Source organism: Diceros bicornis, chromosome 4 (genome assembly GCF_020826845.1).
Source record: "Diceros bicornis minor isolate mBicDic1 chromosome 4, mDicBic1.mat.cur, whole genome shotgun sequence".
Classification (NCBI taxonomy): Eukaryota; Metazoa; Chordata; class Mammalia; order Perissodactyla; family Rhinocerotidae; genus Diceros; species Diceros bicornis.
The window spans coordinates 15,114,026-15,134,563 of record NC_080743.1 but is presented as its reverse complement, the minus strand read 5'-3'; the positions used below and the strand labels follow the sequence as shown (position 1 = coordinate 15,134,563).

Below are 20,538 nucleotides of genomic sequence, written 5' to 3'. Positions count from 1 at the left end.
TCAAAGAGGGAAATTAGAATATTAATACTAAATTTCTTTGTTATGGTTTGAATGAAAATTAAGAATGATTGGGGGATTTTATAGGACTGTGAGATCTGTGTGAATATTTGAAGAAGTTTGTGTTTGCCAGAATATTTGTTGAAAGGACAAGAAACAGTTCTTCGTGTAGGTTCACGCCTGGGAACCAAACCAGGCTGTGGAGGCAGAGCACAGCGAACTTAACTGCTAGGCCACTGAGGCTGGCCCAAAAAATGGTTCTTGAAAGTGCTCATCAGAGTTCATAGGTTAAAAGTCTCCATGAACAATTACTATGGATTGGTTTAGAATGAAAGAAACTTTCTGCTTGTTATTGCACTCTTCTTACTCATACTTCCATCCATCGGTTTTTTGGGTTGCTTTTATTGGGTAGCAAGTTTCTTCTATGGTAAATATAGAAAAATTAGCCATAAGCTTATTATAGTATTGCATTTTTGCAATTAAAATAATTGTAAAGCCTAATATTTAAAATAGTACTCTTGGGCTAGTCCGATTAGTTGTAGTGGTGGAACAACAGTCTAGGTTGAAACTTCTGACAGACAAATGAATTTTTCCGTAATCAGAGAATCTTAGAATTGACTTTTTAGTGCAAAATGTTGTCCTTTGAAATACCTCTGACGGTCATCTAGCCTCTGTGTGTAACAATGGTGGGGAACATCCTACTTCCCAAGGTTTGCCCTTCGGTTTTTGTATAGCCCTAATTATTGAAACTCTTCACCATTGATTGAATTTGCTATTTCTGATTTTCTCAAGTTACGTAAAAAACAAAGGATTCCTCTTACTTTGGTCATTATGTCCAAATCAAGTCCTCCAACTTCTGCCTTCTGCTGTCTAAACATCCATGCTTTCAGTTGTTTCTCATAATAGTTAACATTTATTTATTGAGTGCTTATGTCACTCTGTTCTAAGCACTTTATGTATGTTAACACACACACACACATATATATGGGTGTATATGTATGTGATTATATAGGTATATATAATCCTCCCAAAACTCCATGAGGTAGATATTTGTAACTATCTCAGTTTTATAGATGAGGGAACTGAGGCTCAGACAAGTAACCCTGATCACAAACCAAGACATAGTGGAGCTTGGATTTGAACCCAGGTAGCCTTGCTCAGAAATTTTACTGTTAGCCACAGTGTCATCTTTATCATAAGATACAGTTTTCAAATTATTTAAGGCCATCTATGGAAAGCATTCTTATTCTGTAGCTTTTAGTATTCTTCATAAATAAAATATTCCAGATAATAATCTATTTAGTGGGCCAGCCCCGTGGCATAGCGGTTAAGTGCATGCGCTCCGCTGCTGGCAGCCCGGGTTTGGATCCCGGGAGCGCACTGATGCACCGCTTGTCAGGCCATGCTGTGGCGGCATCCCATATAAAGTGGAGGAAGATGGGCATGGATGTTAGCCCAGGGCCAGTCTTCCTCAGCAAAAAGAGGAGGATTAGCATGGATGTTAGCTCAGGGCTGATCTTCCTCACACACACACAAAAAAATCTATTTAGTTTATCAGTACAGTAAGACTAGCTACTCTTTGTATTCTGAAACCCTATTGTTCTCTTGACAAATTGAGTAAGAATTGCCCTGTTGTTTCATGCATCTTCTAGCATCTAGAATCTAAATACTTGAAACCCTTTTTTTGGCCTCACTTTAGACAGTAGATTCTTTGAACCTCGATATAGAATATTACATCCATCCTTGTTAATTTAGCTCATTTCTCTAGTTTTTCTTTAAAAACTTATTTTTATCATTTTATAGTTAGATTCCACTAGCCTACCTTCTGTATCTTTATCCAGATTTTTGTTAAAAGTATTGAATAGTTTTGCCGCTTGCTAATACAGACCTTCTTCTGGATTCACTTTAATCTTCTGTATAACTATTAAATTAGCTACCTGACTAAATTCCCCTGACATAAATTTTTATCCTGCAGTCTCTTGAATCTGACTTTATAAAGTTTTACTTTTTGGAATAGACCAGGCAGTGGAACACAGGCAGTTTCTCAATAATAAAAGGTTCTTATTAGGTTACCAACTATGTCCTGATGTGTAATAAATATTAATAATGGGTCCCTTTGCTTTTCCAATATTAAACTTTGAATATCTGTTCCTCTGTTGTTAGGATGGCAGAGTGAGAATTTTGGGCCTGAAACTTGGAGATTGTACTGCTAGAATTCCCCTCCATAAAAGTAATATCTTCAGGAGCGGTTTTGACTCTACAGATGGGCAAACGAGCCCCCAAAACTGTATATCATAGAGCATGAATGCAGTCATTTCAATCTGGAAAATTTTTCAGTTGGTGTTATTATCCTCATTATGGCTGAGAAAATTTCAAATAGTCCAATTAGGGTAGATAGAGGAAAAAGTTGCCAGATAAAAGATTTCAAAGGTAAGGACAAATTGAGGTCAGACTCTGGAAAGCTGTAATTTCTATGCAAAGCTTGAATTTTCTTGTGCTCCCTGGTGATTCCCAACCTGTTAACCACAAGCTTCTAGAGCATTCTCAGAGTTGTGTGGGATATGCATTTGTAGACGGAACAAATAGCATTTTCATACACAACTGTTATTTTCACTGCCTTTATGTTGTCTGTCTTTTCTAGTGTCTCCCCTGAACAAACTATGAGACCAGAATGAAAGCATGCATGCCTTCTTTCTTTTGATGTACACTTAGAGAAAAAGTTGAAGGAGCTAAGAAGCCCTGTTGTCTTACCCTCTTATATCTGAATACCCTACTCTCAATCAATCTTTATCAAAAGAAGGCATAAAAGAATGGTTTTGTTACCATAGTGAATTAACTTAGTAAAATAGATGACTAGAATATTAAGGACTTTCTACTTTGATAGTCTTGTATTTAATTACAGTGAATACTTAAATAGCCTTAGTACAAATTGTTAGCTTTTCTTTACATTAACTAATTCTCATTAAATTGGTTAGATACCTGAAAATTAATAGCGGAACAGAGAGAACTTATTTTAATCTTTCCCTAGCCCCCATTTCTTTTTTGCTCTGAGGCAACATTCAGAGTATATAACCTTCAAGACTATATTTTTATGCTTTTACGGTAGATGTGTACATCCAGATACAATGTGCTGTTATACATGTTTTAAAATTTTTACTTCGGTAGTATCATACAGTATGTATCATTTTACATCTTCCTTTTTTCCATTCAACATTATGTCCTTTAGATCTGTCCATGTTGATAAATTATCCATTCAGTTCAATTGTCATGTGGTGTCCAGTCATGAATACACCATTTATATAATATCCATTCTTCTGATGATGGACTTAAAACATTTTAAAATCAAAACTGAGATTACAGACTATCTAGAAAGCAGTGAGAAGGAGAACATTTCCATTTCGTTGGCAAACATTGGTATTTAGAGGAAAATGTATAATTGAAATACTTGTATTATTAAGTAAATAAAAATGAGAGAATTCAGTACTCATATTTAGGGATTAAGAAAATAAAACCAAAACCAAGTAGAACGTGGAGATTAAAGATAAAACTGTAGTTAATGGAATTAGTAGAAAGGATAAATCCCAAAGCTGGTTTTTTGCCAAGACCAATGAACTAGATAAACCTCTTGTAGAAGGAAAAAAAATTGGAGTAAAAATATACAAGATTATGAATGAGAAAGGAAACATCATAGACACCCAGATATAGGAGAGATTAATGGATGATTTTATAGCAAAATATAAATTAGTAAAATTGACACAAGAAGTGGAAAACTTGAATTGATCAGTTTCCACTAAAAGATTGAAAAAATGATTGAAGATCTATCCGTGAGAGGCAGCATAACAGATGGTTTCACACCTGAATTTCATTTAACTTATAAAGAACATATAATTAAAAAAAAACCCTATCCTGTGGTATAGAAGATGCAAAGTGCATTCTGTGAAGCACATATACTTCGACCAGAAAAGGTCAGTCTCACTTATGTCTAGAAATGCAACATTTCTAAATACAGTATTAGCCAATAGAATCTAGATACGAAACAGACTAATGGTACATTTGGAAGCATTAGGGTATATTACACCAGTGCAACGATCATTAGTATCAAATCTCTTGATATAATAGATTATATCAACAAATGAAGCAAGAGATATAGTAAGCCATCAGTAGTTGCTGAAAAGGCACTTCATAAAGTTCATCAAGACCATTTCTAATAAAAAAAGATCTAAGTAAATTAAGAATAAAAGGAAATTATAGCAAATATTCTGAACGGCAAAACCATTAAAACAAGGACCCCAATATAGATGCTCACGATCACTTTTATATTCAAGATTTCAACAGGTAATTGGTATTAATATTGGAAAATAAGAAGTAAAACTATTACATTTTCCAGTATATTCAGAAAATGGCTAAGAAAACTGGGAAAAGGAATAGTGAAGGAGGTATATCTTGCAGTTAACAAAATATTCTATATAGTTATGCATCACTTAACGATGGTGATATGTTCTGAGAAATGCATCGTTAGGCGATTTTGTCATTATGTGAACATCATAGAGTGTACTTACACAAACCTAGATGTTGTAGCCTACTAAACACCTAGGCTGGGGCCGGCCCCGTGGCTTAGCGGTTAAGTGCGTGCGCTCCGATGCTGGCGGCCCGGGTTCGGATCCCGGGCGCGCACCGACGCACCGCTTCTCCGGCCATGCTGAGGCCGCATCCCACATACAGCAACTAGAAGGATGTGCAACTATGACATACAACTATCTACTGGGGCTTTGGGGGGGGAAAAAAAAAAAAAACACCTAGGCTATATGATATTAACCTTATGGGACCACCACCGTTGTATATGCTGTCTGTTGTTGACCGAAACGTTGTTATGCGGCGCATGACTATATAGCCTCTGTAATCAGATTAATATGGTATTGGCATAGACAGATTAGTGGAACAAAATAGAGAATCCAGAAATATATTATGTGTAAATTTAATAAAGAGTAAAGATAGTTTTACAATTCAGTGGGAAATGGGTAGATTATGTAATAAGTGGTGCTGATACAACTGTGTGCCCATCTGGAAGAAAATAAAATTGGATTCCTGTCTTAAGATAAACTCCAGATGGATTAAAGCCTTGTGAAAAAATATTTAAGGTTATTCTACAGCTTTAGCTATGTGTATGGAAATGTAAAATGGTACAGCTGCTATGGCTGACAGTATCTATGTATATGTATGGTATGGCAATTCCTAAAAAAATAAAAAATAGAATTACCATATGATATAGCAATTTCACTTCTGGGTATATACTCAGAAGAATCAAAAGCAAGGACTTGAAGAGATATTTGGACAGCCGTGTTCATAGCAGTATTATTCACAATAGCCAAAAGGTGGAAGTAACCTAAGTGTCCAGTGGTGGATGAATGGATAAACAAAATGTGGTAAATACATACAGTTGAATGTTTGCTCAACCTGGAAAAGGAAGGAAGTTCTGACACATGCTACAGAATGGATGAACCTTGAGGACATTATGCTAAGTAAAATAAGCCAATCGCAAAAAAACATACTGTATAATTTCAGTTATGAGGTACCCAGACTAGTGAAATTCATCGAGACAGAAAGTTGCCAGGGACTGGTGGGAGGAAGAATGGAGGTTTGCTGTTTAATGGCTGTAGGGTTTCAGTTTTGCAAGATGAAAAGAGTTCTGGAAGTTGGTTGCATAACAGTGTGAATGTACTTAATGCTACTGAACTGTACAGTTAAAAATTGTTAAGATGATAAATTTATGTTATGTGTATATAGCCAAAACCACAGGTTAAAACTTAATAAACAAATAGTAAGTTTGAAAAAACATTTGCAGCATAGAAAACAGGATTAATTTTAAAAGAAATGCTATTGACTCAATAGTAAAAAGGGGAAAATAAAGAAGCAGTAAATAAAAGAGCAAATCTAGGAGGCCATAAAATTCATGAAAAGACACTCAAACTCACTGATTGTCAAGGTAATTCAAATTAAAGTACTAGTGAAATATAACAATATGCCCATTAAATGACAGAGGTAAACAATAATACCAATTGCTAGTAGATAGAATGGTGTTGCTGTGCAGAAAATGGTATTCCCTTATATTATTAGTGGAAATGTAAGTTCTTAGAGCATTTATGGAAAGTAGTCTTGCAAAATGTGTTTTTACAAACTGGCCCATGTAAGATTATATTTACGAGGATGTTTTTAATGGCAGAATATGGAAACAAAGTGAATGTCCATTGACAGAAGAATTGATTGGATAATTTATGCAATGCGTGCATCATGGCATATGTGGATCTGTGAAAAAGTTGACATAGAATGATATCTGGTAAAGTATTATCGACCAAAAAAAGGCCATATATGTCTCTGTCTCTGTGTTTGTGTATGATTGAAGCACACATAACATGTTTTATAGTGTAAGTATGCTGATGATAATCTTTCAGCTTTTGTATGTCTAAAGAAGTCTTTGCTTTACCTTTACTATTTTTTGTGAGGAAGATTGGCTCTGAGCTAACACCTGCCAATCTTCCTCTTTTTGCTGAGGAAGACTGGCCCTGGGCTAACATCCATGCCCATCTTCCTCTACTTTATATGGGACGCCGCCACAGCATGGCTTGACAAGCGGTGCGCCGGTGCGCGCCGGGGATCCGAATCAGCAAGCCCCAGGCCGCCACAGCGGAGCGCGCGCACTTAACTGCTTGCACCACCGGGCCCGCTCCAACTTTTATTTTTTTATTATTTTTTTTGTGTGTGAGGAAGATCAGCCCTGAGCTAACATCCATGCTAATCCTCCTCCTTTTGCTGAGGAAAACCGGCTCTGAGCTAACATCTATTGCCAATCCTCCTCCTTCCCCCCGCCCCCCAAAGCCCCAACAGAGAGTTGTGCGTCATAGTTGCGCATCCTTCTAGTTGCTGTATGTGGGACGTGGCCTCAGCGTGACAGGAGAAGCGGTGCGTCAGTGTGCGCCCGGTATCCGAACCTGGGCCGCCAGTAGCGGAGCGCACGCACTTAACCGCTAAGCCACGGGGCCGGCCCCCAACGTTTATTTTTGAAAGATATTTTCCTAGGTATGAAATTCTAGGTTAGTGGTCTTCCTTCAGCACTGTGAAGATGTTGTTCCACTGTTTTCTGGCTTGCATTGCTTTCAGTGTGCATTATGGGTCTTTCTTGGCTGCTTTTAAGGTGTTCTTTTTATTGTTGGTTTTAAGCAACTTGTTGTTGATGTGCCATAGTATAACTTGTTCATGTCTTGTGCCTTGAGTTTGTTGTGTTGCTTCAATTTGTAGGTTTGTAGTTTTCATCAGATTTGAACGTTTCCACTCAGCTGGGTAACGCTCTTGTTTAATTTTCTCGATCTTCTCTTTTTGTTTAAATTTGGATAATTTCTTTTGCTGTGTCTTGAAGTTCATTATTCTTTTGCATTGTCTGATCTGCTGTTTATCTCATCCACTGTATTTTTCACCTCAGACTTTTTTTTTTAACATCTAGAAATTTCATTTGGGTCTTTTTTTCTATCTTCCTTATTTCTTCTTAATGTGTATATCCTTGGTTCTACCATCTGTGTCATTTCTGGATCTCTTTTTCCTTCCTCACTGTGGGTTAGATTTTCCTTCTTTTTTATGTCTTATAATTTTTTTTTTAAAGGAAATTTGAAGGGAACTTTAATCATTAATTCTTTTTTTTCTTTTATAATTTTATTTATTTATTTTTTTTCCCCCCAAAGCCCCAGTAGATGGTTGTATGTCATAGCTGCACATCCTTGTAGTTGCTGTATGTGGGAAGTGGCCTCAGCGTGGCCGGAGAAGTGGTGTGTCAGTGCGTGCCCGGGATCTGAACCCCGGGCCGCCAGCAGCAGAGCGCGAGCACTTAACCGCTAAGCCATGGGGCCAGCCCTATGTCTTATAATTTTTGATTGGATGCCAGACATTGTGATTTTTACCTTGTCAGGTGCTAGGTTTTTTCATTCCATTGAATGTCCTTCAGCTTTGTTCTGGGACACAGTTAAGTTCTTTGGGAATAGCTGACCCTGTAATACTTGCTTTTGAGCTTTTTTAAGGTAGAACCAAAATAGTTTCTGGTCGAGGGGTTATTCTTTCCCAATACTGAGGCAATACCCTTCTGAGTACTCTATTTTATTCCCTCTGTGTTCTGAAGTCTTTCAACTCTGGCTAGTGGGAACACAGACCTGTGTTGGCTTTGAGAATTGTTCTACTTAGTCCTTTCCGGTAGTTCTTTCCCCTTTTTAGGGTAATATAATCACAGGCACGTGCTCATTGGTAGTCAGCTGAAGACTTAATGGTAGCCCTCTCTAAATTTCCAGAGTTCACTCTCTCTCTATTCAGTTCTTTGCTCTCTGTTACTCTGCCCTGTGAATTCTAGCCACCTCGGCCTCCCTGAATTTTCAACTCTGTCTCTACTACTCAAGGAGACTGTCAGACTCTGGGTTTTCTCCTACTGGTACTGTGGCCTAGAAATTCTCTCCAGGCAGTAAGCTGGGGCAGTTACCTTGTTTTTATCTCTAGGTGGCAGTGTCCCACACTGCCTATTGTCCGTTGTCTGAAAACCATTGTTTTATGTATGTTGTCTGGTTTTTTAGTTATTTAAGGTGAGAGGGTAAATCTGGTCCCTGTTACTGCATCATGGCTGGCGGTGGAAGGAATTGGGTAAGAGGGAAGAGGTATCTAACCACAAAAGGAAGTGAGAGGTGGGTGGAAAAGATTGCCTAACCCTCCCCCAAACATAAATAAGAAATGGAAAATATTAACAATTATTTTAAGTTTAATGTCATGCTCAGAAAATCTGGAACATATTTAATATTATGTAGTAAGGTATTTTTAGAAATAATGATTTATTCATTATTAAGCCCAGAGTGACTGCTGATGTATTTTGTAGGTTGCAGTATAATATTGGACTCATTATTTGATTTGATTTAATTGAACCTTTTTGTTTGACCTTTTTGTTTTATGTGTTTACTAGTGTGTTAATATTTCAGCACATTTATAACTCTTTATTCTTTCCTGGTAAGTTCCTTAATTTTTTCTCAAATAGTGTTCTCAAACCCCAAAGATGAACTAAGGGCATGAAAAGCCCTGTTATTAAGAATGTACAGCCCAAAGAAGACCAAGAAATACTGAGTTAGACTTGAGACTTTTACTTGTAAGTCACTCACTTTACTTGAACCAATCATAAGCTTTTTGTGTGTTAAATGCTGTGTATCAGGGCCGGCCCCGTGGCTTAGTGGTTGAGTGAGCGTGCTCCACTGCTGGCGACCCAGGTTCGGATCCCGGGCTTGCACTGACGCGCTGCTTCTCTGGCCATGCTGAGGCCGCGTCCCACATACAGCAACTAGAAGGATATGCAGCTATGACACACAACTATCTACTGGGGCTTTGGGGGGAAAAAATAAATAAATAAAATCTAAAAAAAAAAAAAATGCTGTGTATCAGATAGCTCTACTAACTGATTGATAAGATTTGTAGTGGAGATAGATAAAATTTAGCAACATTATAATATTCCTATCATTCTTTTTCTCATAAGTTATATTTATAACATTGTGATGTCTTGGAGGAAATTAAATGAATTGGGATTGTAAAACACTTTACCTTCCGTTTATTTTAATGGAATTGAGGAAACTTCTGAAGAATATTAGGAAAATTATGATTGATTTGGGAAATTACCTCAGTCTTTAACTGGTGGTCTCATGGGGGAGGGAGGTATGAGACCTTAATGGTCATATTAAAAAAACTATATAAAGGGATGCTGCAGAGTCCTAATAAAGTTGTATGTGTATGTGTAGTACTATGTGTGTGTATGTACACACACACACACTTGATATGTACTGCCTTGTTTAATCCTTACAATAACCCCATAAGTCAGGTATGCTGTTCTGCTCTTACAAGTATCCTCAGGTCCATCTGACTTCAGAGCCCTTGCTCTTACCCATAAGATATATAGGTAGATTCAAATCCTAGTTCTGCCAGATGCTAACAATGTGAGCTCAGTCAAATTGGTCTCTTTTAGCCTTATACGCAAATGAAAATAATAATTGTACCTACCTTGCGGTTATTGAAAGGATCATATGAGAATGTGGTTCTCAACCTGGGGTAATTTTGTCCCCTAGAGGACATAATTTTACACTGTCTAGTGACATTGGTTGTCAAAGCTCAGAGTGGTGGTGAGGGTGTTCTGGCATCTAGTGGGTAGAAGCAGTATGTTGCTAAAAATCTTACAATGCACAGGCCAACTCCTCCCAATAAAGATTTATCTGACCCAAAATGTCAATGGTGCCAAGGTTGAGAAACTCTGATATAAAGTGACTATCCTAGTATATTGCTAGGATACCAGATAATTTCATGTATATCATCAGTAGGTGCTGCTGCTAGCATGAAAATGAAGGTTTCCATTTGAATTTTCTCTCTTTTCAATTTCTGTTCCAGTTTAAGAGTTAACCTTTTTTTTTTTTCTAAAAAAAAGAGGATAATAATACTTAAATTGGGGAGGCCAGCCCGGTGGCATAGTGGTTAAGTTCCTGCGCTCTGCTTTGGCAGCCTGGGGTTCACAGGTTCGGATCCTGGGTGTGGGCCGACGCACCGCTTGGCGAGCCATGCTGTGGTGGCGTCCCATATACAGTGGAGGAAGATGGGCATGGGTGTTAGCCCAGGGCCAGTTTTCCTCAGCAAAAAGAGGAGGATTGGCAATGGATGTTAGCTCAGGGCTAATCTTCCTCACACACACACACACACACACAAAACTTAAATTGAATAACTTGAACTTTTTCTGTTTTTATGTCAATAAAAAGTCAAATGAGAGAGAGACGGGAAGAAGCAGGAAAGGTAATGGAGAAGCAAACTTACGTTGATTCATAGGTGTCAATTTTAATAAAATGTTTAGTCGAGAAATTTCCAATGTTCAAATTAACTTCAGTTATGAAAGTAACCTAGGTATATTTGAAAATATACTCTTTTGTAGGGCAAACTTATAAACATGTATGCTTCTTATTTTATTTTCTATTTTAATCATTGTTTAATATATTACCATTTTTTAATTAACTTTTTGGTCATTTTTCCTTTAGATATTACCTCATTTGGAAGGCTTTGGGAAACAGGAAAAAATTTCTAACAAAATGTCAACTTTCCGAAATCACTGTCCACATTTGGATTCAGTTGGAGAAATAACGAAAGAAGATTTAATACAAAAATCTCATGTAAGATATAGGTTTTTTTCTTTCTTAAAGAATCATATTCATTTTTCTCCCACACGTGTGTTTTTTCTAAATTACTACAATACTCTATGTTCATAAGTCCCAATTTTTTATGTATGATATTATTAATGAATTGTATTTGTTTGGCTGTGTCAATGTAACGATAATGTTGTCTGTGTGATTTTTGTTTCTTAGGGTACTTGTCAGGATTGTAAAGTCAGAGGACCAAATCTTTGGGCGTGCCTGGAGGTATGCATATGTTTCTTCTCAAAAGTTTGATATTATAAAAATTTATATCTGAGTCAGGGTAACTAGAAGATTTTTTTGACACTTAAAGGATTTCATAAATGAACATACTTTAAAAAGATCATTATTGATAAAAATTAAACTTCAGACGTGGAGTTTTAACTTATAGTGCTTTTGCAGAGTTTTAGTAAGTCGCTATAATATTTTACATTTGCCTTTTGTTAGAGGTGACATAGCTTTTAACTTAGAAATCTTCTGGTTTTATTCTTTTGGCCTAGTACCTTTTGATTAAAATAACTGACTGTGGAAAGTCATTGAATCATTAAGTTAAAACATGTGATGAAAACTTAATTGTAAATGTAATTGTAATGCTCTGATTGTAAATTTACACATTTATAAAATACCTTATTTTCCTTTTCGTATAATTATTTATAGGATAGATGTTCATATGTTGGCTGTGGTGAATCACAAGTAGATCACAGCACCATACATTCTCAGGTATGTATATAGAAAATTTTCATGCAAGACATTTTTAAAAGAGAGCCTGAATTATTAATTGAAGTCGTAGTTCAAAATTTTGCCCTTTTTTATATGAGTCAAACGTTTGTTTATACTCTCTGAAAGATGGAGAGGGAAATTGCTAAGAAGATCAATATTAGAATGTGGTTGTAATTAAGAGAGGAATAATTTAAGAAGTATGCCTCTAGGTGTCTGGAGATGATAGCTAGCATATTGGGAGGATGTGGGGGTTGAAGTCAAGACTGGATGCCTAGGCTTACAACAGGGCCTGGCTAACTTCAAGTCTCAGCTCATATTACCTTTTCCTGCATATCTTCCTAACTGGAGGCCCCTTTCTACTTCACCCTGGTTGTTTGGTGCTTGTGTGTAATTCTGGCATGCCTCTTTTATAGTATTAGGTAGAGCTCCCAGTCTAAACTGTAAGTTTCCTGAGAATGAACTGTGCTTTTCACATTGATATCTCTACAGCATCAACAGTTCTCAATCAGGGTTCCTCAAGAGAATTAATTAAGTCTGAATACCCCAAAGCTCTCAGGCATCATTGTATATAATTAATTTACTTCTCTTCTGTGCATCTAGAATGGTAGTGCTATGTACTATTCTTGGGAGAATTGAGAAAATAGTTATTCAAATCATTTTCTATAGGGCATAATTCTCTTGCAGAATTCCAGTTGAGAAAGGCTGGAGTTTTATATGTCCAAGATCATATATTCACTATTGCCTGAGCCATTTTGTGCTTTGACTCATGTCATTTGTGTTCTTTTGCCGTTCTGATCTCCTAGAATAGTTACTATGCTATTGTCAATTATTTTCTTGTTTTATACTTATTTGCTAACTGCAAAGCAGAGTCTCATGCTCTGCTGTTTATCTTTGTAATGGAATAGTGGTGAAAAATGACAAGAGAATAACTTCTAGAGTAGGCTTAGATATTGTTACTATTCACTATACTTTAGCTGTTTATCTAAAGAATGTTTTTTGGTGCTCCAGTTTAACTGTTCTCTTTTGAGTGTATTATTATTCATCAAAGACCAGCAGTTCATCTTCAATGATCTTTTGAAATGTTTTCAACTATATCTAATTTTGGTTCCTCTTCTCCCTCCCATGTGACATTATACAGGAGACCAAGCATTATTTAACTGTGAACCTTACCACTCTTCGAGTATGGTGTTATGCTTGCAGCAAAGAAGTATTTTTGGATAGGAAATTAGGAACTCAGCCTTCATTGCCTCATGTAAGACCGCTTCACCAAACACAAGAAAACAGTGTCCAGGTAATAATCTAAATCCATTTAATTAAAATACCAAATATTTTCAGGTAATAATTTTAAATATGTCATGTATTTTAAATTTAAAAGAACCCTACCTAAGCTGTACTTTAAAAAATTTCTGTAACGTGCCTTTTTTCCTCAAATGACACAGTGGGGCTGGCCTTTGTTCTTTTGTAGAATAATAGGTTAGGGTGAGATTGAAGCCCGCCTGTTTGAAGATGGAAAACACCTGATGTGTTTTTAAAATTAAAAAAAAATTGGTTTAATGTTTATCTTTTTCTAGCAAATCTGATTCGAGGAGAGATGGTAGGCCTTCTTTGATAAGGAATAACAAATCGTAATTCAGCTCCCTTTTTCTCATTTCCCTCTCCTTTCCTCCCCCATTTGCATTACTGTGAACATTTTACTAACGTATTGAAAACCAGATAGACTATATTAAAGCTTACCGTCAGTCTTTGGTTACAAAATATATGTAAGCTTGCAAAGATCGATCACTTAATTTGAGAATTTTACAGTCATATAAAAATAGGAAAAGGGAAATGAAAAAATTAGAGTAATTAGTTGGCTTCTAACTTATTCTAATCATCATTTGCTCTGTATGGTTTCATTAACACATTAGTGAGTTTTTTTCCTCGTGTGTTATAGAAATTGCGTTGTATTCGTATACTTGTGTCCCTTGATACCAACTCGCTTAGATTTTCCTATTGTATCTTTGTATCACTTTCTGATGGTAGACATTTCTGATAATAAATTTTCTTGCCTCGCACTTTATATAACTTAACGTGACTAGGTTTTAGACAAGGTATACTTGTTGCATTTTTAGTTTCACAGTTGAATGGCTCTAGTTAATAAATCACCACTATTACTGTTTCTCCCACTGATGCCTGTTTATCATTCAGAAATGTGTTTTTTGTCTTTTTGAATGCCCTGCTAGTTTGAAAATAAGTTTTCCTTAGCCGTTTTATATTATTAACAAAAATATGATAACTAAAAGTTGAATCACATAAGGAACTGATAACAGTATTTTATAAGCGCAGTACCTAAAAGGTGGTTAAAAGAATAAGCGCAGATAGTTCATGAAGAAGAAATACAAATAAAAACACATTGAGAAAATAATCATCACTAACTAAAGAAAAGTAAGTTAAAACAGCTATCTGTTGCCATTTCTGCCAGAATAGATTAAGATTGCAAACTCTTAATGTTGAATCTGGTTGAATAAATATACTGATACTTTACTAATGGCTTGTAAATAATTCTCTGGTGAGTTATATTTATAAATTATAAAAGGCATGAATTTGCTCTCATGGAACTTCTTGATGATCCCATTGTTAAAGAAATTACTCAGAAGAAAAAAAGTTATTTGTACAAATTTCTTTAGAGGTATAAAATATATAGACTGTTTAAACCCAATTCGTCAGAGCATTAATTACAAAATAACAGTATTGGAAACTATCAAATGTCATTCATAAAATTTTTCAAATAGAAGTTTTTTCTAGGAGGTAAGATTTTGAATGATATTTTTCTAAGCCTCTGTAACTCTCTGTATTTAAATACAACAAAGTGAGAATATGGGGCCTGCTCAAATGTCCAGTATCTACAGATGCCAGGGAGGTAAAGTAAGTGTATAAAGTGGGTGGGTATGAGTGCATATGCATGCATTGTAGGGGTGGAATAAGGGTCTAAGTTGGAGATTCAGAGGACATACTAAGTGTGTGCTCCTATTCAGTTTCCTCCTCCAACTGATAGCTGCTAAATGGGTTCAGTGTACTTAGATCATCTGCTATTACAAGAGAACTTGCAAAAACTGATTTTTTTTTTTTTTTTTGTGAGGAAGACCAGCCCTGAGCTAACATCTGATGCCAATCCTCCTCTTTTTCGCTGAGGAAGACTGGCCCTGGGCTAACATCCATGCCATCTTCCTCTACTTTACGTGGGACGCCACCACAGCATGACTTAACAAGCAGTGCATCCGTGTGCACCCGGGATCCGAACTGGTGAACCCCGGGCCGCTGCAGCGGATCGCGTGCACTTAACCGCTTGCACCACCGAGCTGGCCTCTGCAAAAGCTGATTTTTATGAGCTCTCTCAATTTTTAAAATATTAGCTCAAAGTTTTACTTTCATTTTGGTTTTGTCTTTTTTTTTTTTTTAACAGTATAGGCTAGCATTTGACCAACAGGTCACCAGTTGCAACCTCTGAGTTAAACCAATTCTCAGGAATTAATATTAGAATATTTTATTGCTGTTTAAAACAAGTGAACTATTTCATATGCATAAAAGGATGCAAAATAAGTCTAGTAACAAGTATCAGGAGAGATTGTAGAAGTCTATAGATAAATTGGTGTGTTAGGATGGAAAAACTTTAGTATTTTTTTCCTGTAAAAAGAAAAATCTGAAAAGGCAATGTAGGATATGTGCACTTAGGGCTTTTTAGCTGTAATGTGATCTCACTTAATTAGAGGTAATTGTGTTTAAATTCAGAAAAATCACCGTGGCTTTGTTATTCAAGTACATGTGTTAATAAAGGTAGAGTGGCATGCTATTACCTAGTGTAGATCCTTATTGTTTTCAAAATATAAATGTAAATTTTATTCTAATTGGTAATACCATGAATTCCTACTTAGAGTTCTTTAAAATAACATCTCTTAATTTTTAGAGTGTAGATGTTACATGAGATAAAATTAAACATTTTTTTTAACCTAAGGATTTGTTCAAGTCTGCTATCTTTTCTGTTATCAAGGATTTTAAAATACCCAGTAACACAACATTAAAAACTCCTCTGGTTGCTGTATTTGATGATCTGGACATAGAAGTGGAGGAAGAAGATGAACTTAAGGCAAGAGGTAAAATAATTCTCTCAAGTATAATGCTTGTTTGTGTGGCACTGCCCATTTCTTTAGGAAACTGTGTATAATTTGAAAATTGCAAAATCTAGAGGAGAAAGGGACTCTACAGACGATAATTACGAAAAAGAAAAAATTCTGAAATTTGGCCTAGGACAATTCTATTTGCAAGGAAAGCAAACTGACAACCTTGAGTGACGCTTGGTTTCTCCAGCATCACTTTACCAAAGCCCACAGGTCTTAGTATAAACTATCTGTATATAATTTAGTACAAATTTTCTTTTATGATTAATGTAAGGGAATTTTAATCTTTTAAGTGTATATTTAAATAATTTTCTGAAAATTAACACTTTGGTATATGTCTGACTTTTCTGAGTTAAGTTGCTATTTTGTATTTCCATAATGTGTTTTATATTTCCTTAACGTAGTTTGGGAACCAGAATAACTACCATACGTAGTTATGTTTTCAGTAAATACATAAAATAGAGTTATTGTGTTATTGGATTATGATATAATTTATAATTTTTCTTAATAGGTCTTACAGGTTTGAAAAATATTGGAAATACTTGTTATATGAATGCAGCTTTGCAGGCTCTTTCTAATTGGTAAGTAGAGAAATTATTTTTGTTTTATTTTGAAATTAATTTTGTTCATATAGCTTTTTTTTGTGTGTGAGAGGAAGATCAGCCCTGAGCTAACATCCACGCTAATCCTCCTCTTTTTGCTGAGGTAGACCGGCTCTGAGCTAACATCTATTGTCAATCCTCCTCCCTTTTTTTTTTTTGTTCCCCCAGAGCCCCAGTAGATAGTTGTATGTCCCAGTTGCACATCCTTCTAGTTGCTGTATGTGGGACGCGGCCTCAGCATGGCCGGACAAACGGTGCGTCGGTGTGCGCCCGGGATCTGAACCCAGGCTGCCAGTAGCGGAGTGCCTGCACTTAACCGCTAAGCCATGGGGCCGGCCCTCATATAGCTTTTTAAAGATTTTATTTATTTATTTTTCCCCCAAAGCCCCAGTAGATAGTTGTCTGTCATAGCTGCACATCCTTCTAGTTGCTGCATGTGGGACACGGCCTCAGCATGGCCGGAGGAGCGGTGCGTCGGTGCGCACCCGGGATCCGAACCCGGGCCGCCGGCAGCGGAGCGCGCACACTTAACCACTAAGCCATGGGGCCGGCCCTCATATAGCTTTTTAAAGTTGCCCTTTGAGCAGAAAACCATGCTGCTGTAATATGCTCAAAAAAAAAAAACAAAAAAGAAGAGGAGTGAGAGGAGAAAAGAAAGAAACACACGTTAATAGTAATATGGGAGAAAGTTAACAATTCTATTCAATTCCATTATCCAACAAGATCCTGTAAATCCCTGGCTATACTTCCCTTATCTCCCTCAATACATAATTTTTCCCCTCACCTCAACTTTCTGAAGTGCCCCCATTTAGAAAATTATGTGGATTAACTAAAACTAAATATATAAATATTTCTGAAAAAATTATTTCCTCTTTCTTGTTGAGTAACTCTCAAGGTAGAATAGGTAAGAAACTAGCTTTGGACATAATCCCTTATTGTCCTAATGAAATTACTGTATTCATGCCCGTAGTTAGACTGGTCCTGGCTTAGACCCTAGGTAGTTGTATGTCTTTGAACAAGTTACTTGTTTTTTTACATCTAGAAAATGAGGAGCTTGAACTAATTAATTCCTCAATTCACTTTTAGTTCAGCAATCCTATGAAAATATTTTATATTTTTCTGTAGGTGGAAAGTCTCTAATAAAGTATCCAGATTTTCTTTCTTTTTTTTTTTTTTTTTTATTTAATTTAATTTTTTTTTGTGTGAGGAGGATTAGCCCAGAGCTAACATCTGTTGCCAATCCTTTTTTTGCTGAGGAAAATTGGCCCTGGGCTTATGTCTGTGCCCATCTTCCTCTACTTTTTTTTGTATGTGGGACACCTGCCACAGCATGGCTTGATAAGTGGTGTGTAGGTCCACACCCAGGATCCAAACCTGCGAACCCCAGGCCACTGGAGTGGAGCACGCCAACTTAACCACTATGCCACTGGGCCGGCCTCCAGATTTTCTTTTTTTTTTTTAAATCATACTCCTAAAGAGTAGGTAGGGGCAAGATGGCCTGTTTGGTATATATCAGGTTCATCAGGTCTAACGTGTAGTTTTTTTATTTTATTTTATTTTATTTTTTGTTGAGGAAGATTGGCCCTGAGCTGACATTTGTTGCCAGTGCTCCTCTTTTTGCTTGAGGAACATTGTCCCTGAGCTAACATCCGTGCCAGTCCTCCTCTATTTTTTGTATGTGGGATGCCGCCACAGCATGGCTTGGCAAGTGGTATATACGTCTGTGCCCGGGATCCGAAGCTGCGAACCCTGGACCGCCAAGGCAAAGTGCTCGAACTTAACCACTACGCCATTGGGCTGGCCCCTAACGTGTAGTTTAAGTCCAGTGTTTCCTTATTGATTCTCTATCTGGATGATCTATCCATTGTTGAAAATGGTGTATTGAAGTCCCCTACTATTACTGTATTGCTGTCCGTTTCTTCCTTCAGATCTGTTAATATTTGCTTTATATTTATTTATATTTATATAGTGACCTTCTTTATCTCTCGTGACAGCTTTTGAATTTAAGTCTGTTTTGTCCGATATAAGTATAGCTACCCATGCCCTCTTTTGGTTTCCACTTGCATAGAATATCTTTAGGATAGCCAGTTTCTTGCAGGCCAGGATTTGGTCCTTTGCCCAGTCAGTTTCTAATAACTGAATAGATTCATGGAGGTTCCTTCAAGGTAATCAAACTCATAAAAGACTACATTGCCTTATAAATTGCCAGCTTGAGCCACTGGATGGATAACAGTACCACTTACTGGGATGTAGAAGCTTGGAGGAAGAGCAGATTGACTTGAAAGTTAAATTTTGAGCATGTTAAATTTGAGATGCCCATGACAGCCATCATTTTGGGCACTTGATATAAATCTGGAGTTTAGAATGAGATGTTTGACTTTTATAAATTTGACTATCATTGGCATATGCCTGAACATTTAAGATCACCCAGGGAAAAGAGTACTTAGGGAAGAGAGGAAAAGTCATAGGATTATGTCCTGAGGAGCCCTGATATTTAGAAATCTGGTAAGAGCAGAAAAAACGATAAAGAGGGGAAAGAGTGGCCAGAGAGGTAAAGAAGAAGAGTAGAAAAGTGCGTTACAGGGCCAGCCCCGTGGCTTAGTGGTTAAGTGCGCATGCTCAGCTGCTGGCGGCCCGGGTTCGGATCCCGGGCGCGCACCGACGCACCGCTTCTCCGGCCATGCTGAGGCCACGTCCCACATACAGCAACTAGAAGGATGTGCAGCTATGACATACAACTATCTACTCGGGCTTTGGGGGGGGAAATAAATAAATAAAACCTTAAACAAACAAAAAAAGAAAAGTGCGTTACATTGGTCAAGAGAAGGGTTGCTTGAGAATGAGGGAGTAAGTCACCTGTGACGAATGCTGCTGAGAGGGCACTGGGGGTGTTAACTGGGTCTGGCATCACTGAGGACTCTGATGTGGTGGGGTCAGATCTGATTTGAATGGGAACGAATTTGACGAAATGAATGTGAAACTGTAAAAGGAAGCAAAGGAATCATAGATACAAGGCTCTATGTGTATTGAAAGACTAGAAGTCTTTGAAAGACTAGAAGTCAATCAGTATTAAGCTTTGATTCCACTATAACATTTTTCCTTTTTTAAAATTAGCCCACCTTTGACACAGTTTTTTCTGGATTGTGGAGGACTAGCTCGGACAGATAAGAAACCAGCCATTTGTAAAAGTTATCTCAAACTGATGACAGAACTGTGGCATAAAAGCAGGTGTGTACTTAATATATTTGTTTTCTGTTTTATATATTTAAATGAGTCATAGGTATTAAAAGGATGCAGGTCCATTTATAGAGCTGGAAAAATTAGAAGAGAGGGAGATTTGAGATGAGTTCAGTTTTGGGCAGTTACTTGGAAACTGAACATCCAGATGAAGTATCAGGACTAGAGATCGGATATTGAACTGCTACAGCTGCCGTTACTGAACCTTGTGTGTTTTAATGCAGGCATTCTCACAGTGTTAAGTCAGGCCATAGATACCCTTACAGATGTTCATTTTTCTGCTTATGTTTATTTGCTCTAAAGTGTAGCATTAGAAGAAAAATTGTTTGCTGTAATATTTTACTAATTTTGTTTTAGAGCTATTCAGAAAACTGCTTTTACCATTTGTCCTTCTTAATGGTTCCTAAACCACCCAACCTTACCCCTAAGAAAATAATCACCAAAGCTATCTTTTTTTTAACTTTACTTTTATGTAAGACCTTTGAGGGTTTTGTTTTTGTTTTTGTTTTTTTTTGTGAGAAAGATTGTCCCTGAGTTAACATCTGTTGCCAATCTTCCTCTTTTTGCTTGAGGAAGGTTGTCCCTGAGCTAACATCT

At 36.9% G+C, this 20,538-nt stretch overlaps 1 protein-coding gene across 7 annotated transcripts in view; it reads left to right on the top strand.

Annotated features, from left to right (window-relative positions):
* Window positions 1–20,538, top strand: part of USP33 (ubiquitin specific peptidase 33) — a 54,756-nt gene that overhangs the window by 5,577 nt on the left and 28,641 nt on the right. For 3 of the 7 annotated variants that reach the window (XM_058538328.1, XM_058538332.1, XM_058538331.1), the window contains 9 exons: window positions 6,218–6,331; window positions 9,053–9,160; window positions 11,076–11,207; window positions 11,400–11,453; window positions 11,886–11,948; window positions 13,087–13,239; window positions 15,976–16,078; window positions 16,614–16,683; window positions 19,819–19,932. In XM_058538328.1, coding sequence (XP_058394311.1) covers window positions 11,127–11,207; window positions 11,400–11,453; window positions 11,886–11,948; window positions 13,087–13,239; window positions 15,976–16,078; window positions 16,614–16,683; window positions 19,819–19,932 — 638 coding nt within the window. In that variant the 5' untranslated portion in view covers window positions 6,218–6,331; window positions 9,053–9,160; window positions 11,076–11,126. Of the gene's footprint in view, window positions 1–6,217; window positions 6,332–9,052; window positions 9,161–11,075; window positions 11,208–11,399; window positions 11,454–11,885; window positions 11,949–13,086; window positions 13,240–15,975; window positions 16,079–16,613; window positions 16,684–19,818; window positions 19,933–20,538 lie in introns of those variants that run through there. The other 4 variants (XM_058538334.1, XM_058538333.1, XM_058538329.1 and 1 more) reach the window with 3 other exon arrangements.